General features: G+C 45.4%; 1 protein-coding gene across 1 annotated transcript; it reads left to right on the top strand.

The window, feature by feature from the left end:
• The first annotated feature begins 702 nt into the window (after positions 1–702).
• Positions 703–3,906, top strand: LOC128706777 (replication factor C subunit 1). The gene is made up of 2 exons (XM_053801720.1): positions 703–711; positions 772–3,906. The coding sequence occupies exons 1-2, from the start codon at positions 703–705 to the stop codon at positions 3,904–3,906; spliced, it is 3,144 nt and encodes a 1,047-aa protein (XP_053657695.1).
• The last annotated feature ends 5,966 nt before the right edge of the window (positions 3,907–9,872 follow it).

Here is a 9,872-nt window from a genome sequence, read left to right as displayed (position 1 = left end):
AATGTTTAAATATTTAGTTTAAAAATTATACAGAACTACCGAACAGAAAGATATCAAATGAAGTACCAAATCTGCTTGCGTATTTACAAAAGACACGGTACTAAACATCCATGAACGCTTTTTGCGTACAACGTTGAACGAATATTTCATTGAATTTGAAATTGTGAAGTAACGAAATATTTCAGCTGCAATAAAGATTGATTTTTATTGAAAGCATGAAATTTTTCAATTCACATATGTTGACCTGGGAGAATAAGTTTACTCCCAATGTGAGCTTTTCTTTTTTTCGAAAGGGCGAAACGAAAGCAGGAGCGATGAGCGAAAACGTCAAAGCACGTAACTGTCATATTCTCGTTTGCGCGGATTTTGTTTGTGTTGTCTCGAAATCAAGCATCTCCCTGACTGTGCTCGCGAATTTAATCTCGTAATACATAATAAAGTTAGAAAATCATATGCACTATATTCCTATTGTTCAATCCTCGAAGTGAGTATTTCTCTTTACGTAACAATGGATTTTGCTGATGCGCTTTGTTGACATCTACGCGCTAATGTTTGCTCCGTCATCAGACTCCCAACAAAACCTTGCTTATTACGGTGCTAATTCTATTTTAGGGGTTTTATACCGTAACTCAACTAAATACCATACCAATTATCAATCAACGATACGGCGTCTCGAACCGAAAAGTAGAAATTAGCTTAATCATGTCTATGGTAAGTAGGATGGATTCTTTTGACGTTGGCGCACTAGACTAATCACAACTGTATCTCTAGGATATTCGTTCATTTTTTGGCCGTGGAGCGAAACCACCCAAAGCACCTGAACCGGCCAAGACCCCTAGCACCAAACGGAAGGCTGTAATTATCAGCGACGATGAAGAAGACACCAAAGTCTCGCCCCGTTCTTCGAAACAGACTGAGAAGGGCGGCCTATCAAATAACGCCGGTGTGCTGAAGAAACGGCGTGTTATTGATTCGGACGAGGAAGAAAAAAGTCCTGCGAAGAAGAAGGTTGAAAATGCTAAGCCTAAGTTGGAAAAGCTAAAGCCAGTTAATGTGACGGACATCTTTAGTTCCGAACCGGTAAAGCGTGTGGAATTGCCAAAGATTCCTAAAAAGAAAGCACTCGAACCAGTGGAACAGCTAAAGTTAGACGAGGAGGATGATGATGTCATTCCGGTGACACCGCAGCCTGAGAAGAAAATGGCAAGAACGGATAGGAATGGAAATGAACGCAGTGTTAAAAGCACACCGGAAAACCTGAAGCAATCATCACCGGAGAAGAAAGCTGTAAAGAAGGAAGTGAGCGACGAAGGCGATGTTAAACCGAAGAAAAGTCCTGTAAAACAAAAATCTCTCGAACAAAAGTCGCCGGATGAGAGTAAACCCACCAAAAAGGCTGCGAAAAAGAACGAAAGCAGTGCATCAGATTACAACGATCCAAATGAATCCATTCTTACCGATGAGGAGCGCCATGAACGTAAACGGCTGTCGGCTATTTTGTATCAAAAGTTTAAAAACCGTCAAGGTCCGGCCAATCCGGGTTCGAAGGAAATACCCGAAGGAAAGCCCAACTGTTTGCAGGGTATGCAGTTCGTCATAACCGGTGTGCTGGAGTCTATGGAGCGGGATGAGTGTGCTCAGGTGATTAAAGATCTTGGAGGCAAAGTGGTTGGTGCTGTGTCCAAAAAGTGCACTCATATGGTTGTTGGCGAAGATGCCGGGCCGAAAAAGATCGCCCAAGCAGAAGATCTTGGCATTGAGACGCTAAGTGAAGATGGTCTGTTGGATCTGATAAGGGTGAAGTCGGGGCAGAAATCGTTGAAAAAGGATAGCTCAACTAACCAATCGAAAGGACCAGAGAGCAGCAGCAGCAGCAGTAGCAGCGTCAAAAGAAAGGAGTCTCCAAGTGAGACAAAAGAGACGAAAAAAATTAAAACAGAACAATCACCAAATGCACGATCCCCTGGCAAATCCGGGAAGGAATCCATTAAAATGGAAAAATCTCCCAATGCACGATCACCCGGAAAATCAGCCAATTTGAAGGAATCCATTAAGGTAAAGGTAGAAAAATCACCCAACACGAAGCAGTCTGCAGAAGTAGCAAAGACGTCCCCCCGTAAGGCAGCAGAACATGCGTCTCCAGCAACGGTGATTAAATCTGAGCTAACTAGCTACCAAAAAGACATAAACAGCATAGACAACATGGCTTGGGTGGACAAGTATAAACCTACCAGCACGAAGCAGATCATTGGACAGCTGGGCGCGAACAGTAACGTTCAAAAGTTGACCGTATGGCTATCGAGCTGGTACAAGAACAATGATGGCACCAAAAAACACGCCAAACCCAATCCGTGGGCAAAGAATGATTCGGGAGCAGCCTATAAAGCCGCTTTGCTCTCTGGTCCTCCAGGAGTGGGTAAAACTACCACCGCCACATTGGTGTGCAAAGAGCTGGGTTTCGACACGGTGGAATTCAATGCATCGGACACACGCAGCAAGCGGTTGTTGAAGCAAGAGGTTTCGGAGTTGTTGAACACTAAGTCCCTCGCAGGATATTTCGGAGGCAGAAGCGAAAAGGTCTCTAGCAAACACGTACTGCTGATGGACGAGGTGGACGGTATGGCGGGCAACGAGGATCGTGGCGGTATGCAGGAGCTGATCGCGTTGATAAAGGATAGCCACATTCCGATCATCTGTATGTGCAACGATCGCAACCACCCGAAGATAAGATCGCTCGTTAACTACTGTTTCGATTTGCGCTTTAGTAGGCCACGAGTGGAGCAAATCAAGGGAGCCATGATGTCTGTATGCTTCAAGGAGCAGATGAAATTGTCTCCGGGCGTGCTAGAAGAGATCATTGCCGGTACGGGAGGTGACGTGCGGCAAACGTTGAACCACCTGGCGCTATATAGTGCAGGGAAATCAATGGTCGCTTCCCTATCGGTGGATGCAGCGAAGAAGGCAGCAAATACGGCAAAGAAAGACATTAAGATTGGCCCGTGGGATGTGATCAGGAAAGTGTTTTCCGCCGAGGATCACAAGAGTATGACGCTCAACGATAAGGCAGACTTATTTTTTCAAGATTACAATATTGCGCCTCTCTTCGTGCAGGAGAACTATCTTAAGGTTCAACCGAAAGCACCCAGAACGGAGTGGTTGGACCGGATTGCGATGACGGCGGATAGTTTAAGCCGCGGCGATATGGTTGAACGCAGGATAAGATCGAACATGGCATGGACACTGCTGCCGGTGCAAGCGATGTTCAGTTCGGTTATGCCGGGCGAGTTCATGGAGGGACACTTTACTGGGCAGATCAATTTTCCGGGCTGGTTGGGAAAAAATTCCAAATCGACCAAACGCAAACGGTTGGCGCAGGAGATACACGATCACACTAGGGTTGCCACCTCTGGCTCACGATTAGCCATACGGCTTGATTATGCACCACACTTACTGCGCTCGATCGTACAGCCCTTGCAGATGCGCGGTTCGGAAGGTGTTCACGATGCGCTGGAAGTGATAAAGGAATATCGTCTTCTGCGTGAAGACATTGATTCGCTGGTGGAACTAAGCACATGGCCGAAACGTAAAAGCCTTCTCGATTCAGTCGATGGCAAGGTAAAAGCTGCCTTGACACGGGCGTACAACAAGGAGATTGCTCCGTATTCTTATTCGGCACTGGCGACAGTGAAAAAGAAGGCACACGATGTTGGACAGGAAGAAATGGATGGTCTGTACGAGGCGGAAGGGGAACAGGATGGTGGAACGCAAGCGGATTCTGATGAGGAAGAAAAGGAAGATAAGATCGATGACAATGCTTTTATCAAAATTAAGAAGAAGACGGTAGGCGCGACGGGTGCTAAGGCCAACTCATCCAAAACCACCGGTGGAAAGGGTAAGAAGAAATGAACAGTTTATCAGGCACGGATCAGGCGGTTGCGATTACGAAATCTATTGTTAAAAGATTCAAAAGTCCATTTTGGAATAAATTGTAAACCAAGAAAACTTGTTTATAACTTCTAACAACAGTTATGTTAAGACGAAATTGAGAAGATAGAATTTGCAATTCCTTTACCAAAATAATTCCTTAGTATAATTTGCATTGGCCCAATGTCGTACACAAAATATCATGCATAATTATGCAGTTCATTTCGAAAACAATTAGGAGTGTTATAAGTTTCCATTGACATTAAAAATGGGAAATTAGTCCACAGGAACTCCCAGAATATTTGAAACGGCAAACAGACAATATGTTGCTCCCAACTGTCATCCACCGTTCGGCCAGAAAACAGAACATGAACCAACCCCGCTGTCACGGACCATAGCTCGGTCCGTCAAATGCAGCTGTCAGTGTATTGGTGCGAAAAAGGGCCGTGGACGTACCTGCGTTCAATACAGTTAAGAAAAATCTCTCGTGAAAAGTGGGCGCGTCATTCTGTGACGAAAAAGTGTTAATAAAATGTAAGTTTTAGCTTCGTGACACGACATCGTTTGTGATAAAGCGCCATAAAGTGGATGGCAATCGAAAACATGTCATGTTTTTGCTCCGTTGTTAGTATTGTTGCGTTTTGAGCAGTGGAAGAATGATCTGACACATTCCCATACATACAACACGGGCAGTAGAGGTCGTGAAAAACATGAATCCGAACCGAATGGTTGCAATTAGCAGCAATTAAAAAGCTGTGATTGCAAATCATCACCGTGTCGTGAGTGCCGTTGCTGTGTCAAGATGTGAAAAAGCGTTGTAGAAAGATTTCAAGCTTGTGGGTCATTCGGTGCTGCAGATCTATTGCATAGTGTTGGGACCAAAAAAAAACAGGGCTGGGTAGTGAAGAAGCGAGCTGCCGAAAAAATATTTGCGTGGTTGTGTGGATGACGACGAGGACAGCGAGGCATCGTTATCGCGGTCCAAAGATAGAGCCCATACGGGTTTTGTGACGGTTTTCATTTGCCGCAGGAACTGCTCCGAGAGCTGAGCTTGTCCACGGTGGGCTTACAAGGCGATAAAAATGATGAACGAATGAGTCCCTGATAAAGGGCAGGTAATCGTGCGAGAACGCGAACAGTGCTACTGATGATGATGATGATGATTACGGACGGAGAAGTAGATTGTGGTTACACTCTTGTCGCAGCTGGAAGATCAATATCATGCGCCGTGGAGCAGCACATTACGTGCAGTACGTGATCGGAATAGGGAAACCGAGTATTCTTCTTTCTGCACCCAAGGTGCGCCACAGCAAGTGACGGGGATCCGCTTGACCTAGTAATTTTTCTACGCAAACAATTGGTGACAATCATCATAGGCGGCGGAGACTGGCTGTCGTCGCGACTTCCCTTGGCCAACGTCACTACGGTGACGGAGTTGATTATTGACCCCTAGCCTAGATTTTCCCGAACCTATCCGAACCAGTCCGCTGGGTGGTTGGGACGGTTGGGATAGGACAACACGGAAACGAAACCACTACCAATGGTGTTTTGCCAGTTCGTCCTGGCAAAAGTGTGTCAAACGCGAGAGAGAAAGGACACACTCTCCATTGCACGCACGCACACACATTCACCTGACAGCAAGCGCTATTTAAATTAGGCACGAAGAGAGTACACACAGCCACAAAGTAGGCTGATTTGTTGATTAGTTGACAAATTCCAGATGCGCCCGTGGGGATGTGTTTATTCCTATTCAAGTGGCAAAAAATGGCTCCAATAGTTCGTCTGCAGCGAAACGTGAAAGATAAATAATCAAACGGATATCCTGCGTTCGAATCCTTTCCACACAGCACATGCACGCACGCAACGCCTCTCTTTACCCATGGACTTTCATTCCCTTCTTGAGATAGGTTCGCGTTGCGAATGCGTGTGCGCAGTCCGTGCGCTCCCCCCATGGACAGGGCAATGGTTGGAGCGGAAGTTTTTGGGAAGTACACAACCCATCGTATCAGGTCGCCCCAGGTCGTTCATCGGGTGCTGCCAAGAAATGTGTGCCCCGAAATTGGACGCCACTTCTGCATCATTGTGTGTGGTGTGCTGTGGCAGGTCGCAGTGTGCCGTGGCACAAGTTTTTGTATGAAAAGTTTAACTATTCAGCGGCTCATTCCTTATTTAGAAACGACGTTTGATTAGAATAACCATCTTGGGTTGAAATTACGATCGAGCTTATCGCGCGCTCAGGTTCGCTCTCTGGGAGTTACAACCAGAAGCAGTTCGAGAAGAGTGTGTGTGAGTGTGTGTGGTAGCGCGGAGATAGATGGTCCTCGGGCCACGGGTAAATAATAAATTGTGCTGGGGGTGTGACCTAGTTTCGGGAGTTGTGCTGGTGAGGCAAATAACCCTAGAGCAAAAAAGGAAACCACTGGAAAGGTAATTCACCGTCTTCCAAGCTCCAGAGATTTGACGTATCACGTAAGGTAGTAACATCAACAAAGTTACACTAAGTATTTGTAGCTAAAATTATCCACATCCACAGCCATTCCTGGCGAAACTTATCCTAAGAACAAATTTAAGAAGATGCTCGCGCATGAATAACAACACCTGAAAGTGTACATTGAATTAACAACCATCGGGGAAACTTGCGGCCAGCCTTAGACGGGACGATCATTTCGGCCTTAGTGATGATAAATTTACCAGAGTCAGCAAATTGATGGACCAATTGTTTGCAATTTGCACCATAGACCCGTTGTCGCTGTGCGATGTTGGAACGGAGAAGGCCACGACGGAGGATTCGGATTCCGGAGAAGAAGATCGGGGAAATCGGGGGTGGCGGAAGAAACTACTATTCTCGTTATCAACCCGCAGACCACTTCCCTAGATCATTCGATAGTTTTCCTTCTAGAAGAGGCTATTGAGATACCTCTTGAGTTAATATGCACGGTAGCCCTGTGTGTGTGTGCGCTCCCGGATCCTAGAGCACGTACGATAGGTTCACGTCCCCGTTACCGCAGGGAGTAGAGAATTTGTGTAAAATTTATGCAAAAGGACAACACTGCTCAACTCATCGTTACATTGTGTTATGCAAACAGGCCATTAGTAGCTTCTGGATTCGGATGATTACGGATGAATATTGCACGGGTTCTTTGACCAGCAATATTGCTTCCTTCAGCCTGCGAATGCTCCAGCGAAGCAAGGGAATGTTTTACTACCATTATGTTTATGTTTTATGAGTCTCTGGTGAATGTCTGCGACGGAAAGTTGTGTTGGTCCGTAACCGAAGAAAGTGGTGGAAAGCAAAGAAGCTGGAGTTTGCGATCGATGATCCATATGGACCCGAAATGAAAGCTTCTCCGTGGTAGTGCTACAGATGCCGAACTGAGTTTATGCTACTGTAATCAACCATCAAGGGAGAAGTGAGACTAAATATTTTAAGACACTTGCATGGTAATGTGTATGGTACATGGGACTAATGTTCCAGTTTTTCATCTGAACTGTACCGTTGTTTGTTCTTGCCTCGTTCTAGCCTGTCTCTTCCTCCAATACCCACACGAACGCAGAACAGAGCATCTAGCCATACTGCCGGAGGATTTGTTTGCTTGTGGAAAACTCGCTTTCCATTTACTGTGTGTCCATCCATTGCGGCAATCAGCTTCTGCCACATAATCACCGTTGTAAAACCATTTGTGTACCGCGCACCGCACACATTTGCGTCGTTTTTCCTCTGTTTACTTGCGATGCGTTCCCGTTTGGGTTATATTTGCCAAGGGAGTGCTTTTTTTGTTGCTGTTGTTGTAGTCGTTTTGTATGCCGTTTCTTGTTAGAAGATTACTTTACCACAAAGACGACCTTCTCGCGCACACGTCCATTTCGGTCCCCACACGGAAACCTTACAAAGCAACCGGGCCAGCGGATCTGGTTTCGTTCGATAGTAGTGTAGATGTTGTTTTTCCACGCTTGGGGTAATGGGGTAGAAGATTGAGTAAGGCCCCCCCACCACCGTTCTTCTTGCTCCGTTGTTCCGGTGTTGGCTTTTGCACAATTTGCCCGATTATGTTGGTGCGCGCACCGCAAAAGGGTAGCTGGACGTGTGATGGAGAATGCGTTGTGTGATGTGCATTGCGTTTTATGGGTTCACGCTGGTTCTTTTTGACGGACGTGTGTTTATTTCTGCGTCCGCGAACAACGAAGTGAGAGAGAAAGAGAGAGAGTTCTAGCATCAGAACCGGTGAAAGAAAATTTGTTCTTACGCGCGCTGGTCGAAGGGAACGATGAGTCAGTCAGTTCCATAAGTCGCATATTTCCCGCATTATAATTAAAAGAGAGAATTCCAACCAAGCCATTCTGATCCGGGGTTGTTGTTCCTCCGACTAGCCGGGCATTGTGCATCGCGCACCCGAGCAGCGTTGGTCGGGTCGATGGCTATAAATGGGATCTGCATCGCTGTCGTACGCCTCCACGCGGTGCGTGTTGCACTATGGCATGGTCCCGGTTTGCGTATGATCAGTGTTTTTCACAAGCCACGGAAACCGGAATGTTTATTTACACACCATCTTTGCGCTTGGATGCGTTACCCGTTGGTTGACTGACTTTGAAACTGCCTTTCCACAACTCGTCACTCAAGCTCGCGTTGTCTTTCTCTTGCGCACCGGAGGGAACTTGCGTTTCTGACGTACGCACACTGAATAATCGCGCGTTTACCAATTGCTGTGTGGTATTATGGGGTAATAGATGCGGCTGAATATAGCACTAGCAGGACGACCGTCAGGTGAAGGTTTAACTACTTAAGGCTCTTATTGCTGTCTATCCAGGAGATGCATCTATTTAAAAACAAAATGATTCACCCCATGGTGTTCCTGCACTGTGCGATGATACTTATGCTCGTTTGACTACGACCATCGTTTACGAAATTCAGTGTCGTGCAAGGACAATTGTTGCAAGAAAATGCATTCACAAAATAACTGCACTCGACATGCATGACTGCAATGTTCGGAAAAAAGGGGTCGACTGGTGGGTTGAAACGCGCCGGCGGTGGTTTATTGTTTGATATGTGATAAATTAGAAAAGAATGCCTTATATGCGAAAAAGATGAAGTGGAGCGATTCCAGTGTGGATCCAGTATAAATCATCGTTTTCTGTCTATTCAGCTGCATGGTCGTTCGTTGGTCTTATGCGCACGTTGGGTGATGGAAGCAAAGGGCAACTAAATGGCGTTCATAATTGATCAACTTAAATTGATATCAATTACCAGTAAAATAATCGCTGGAACCAGCTGATGGCCAGTGTACGGCAGTAGAGAGTGACTAAGACTGCATTATATCATTATTATTGCTTAAATCATATAAATTAACATTCATTTAAGTATGAAATTAATACGATTTCTGTCTGTTCTTGCAGGACGTTAAACGACAATTACGAACAAGTAAAACAATGAACCATCGAAACGCGACCCTACTACTCGGCCTTCATCACCGAAAATCATCAACGAGCAACAGTGCGGGCCAATGGAAGCCGTTGTGTACATAAAATTCCACCACAGCTAGGTCCGGGTGTTACTTTTTTCATGTCGGGAGCTAATTGAAGAATAAGAAAAGAAAAACGAAGATCACAACATCACTATCAATCAGTATCAACGAATAGTAGTAGTGGCAGAGCAGTCTTGCTTCATCTAGAATTAAATGAAATAGAGAGTTAAATAACAACCCAGTGAGCGCAATCGAATCGATCAACAAACAAAAGTGTCGCAGAAGGAAGCAGTGAATATTACGATTATGTGTTTATTGTACGGGTTATGTTTTATTTCTTTGCGTAAATTCTGTGTCTAACACGGGATATTGTTGTTTTCGAGCGTGTGGTCAAACGTTGTGTATAGGTTTGTGTCTCGAAAGTAATTCGAATTTAATGTTAAATTTAGCAACAACAATCCGATTATTCGTCATGCGACAGAGAGTTAT

This window comes from Anopheles marshallii, chromosome 2, assembly GCF_943734725.1.
Source record: "Anopheles marshallii chromosome 2, idAnoMarsDA_429_01, whole genome shotgun sequence".
NCBI classification, from domain to species: domain Eukaryota; kingdom Metazoa; phylum Arthropoda; class Insecta; order Diptera; family Culicidae; genus Anopheles; species Anopheles marshallii.
Note: the sequence above shows the minus strand (reverse complement) of the source record. Positions and strands in the feature narration are given on the sequence as shown.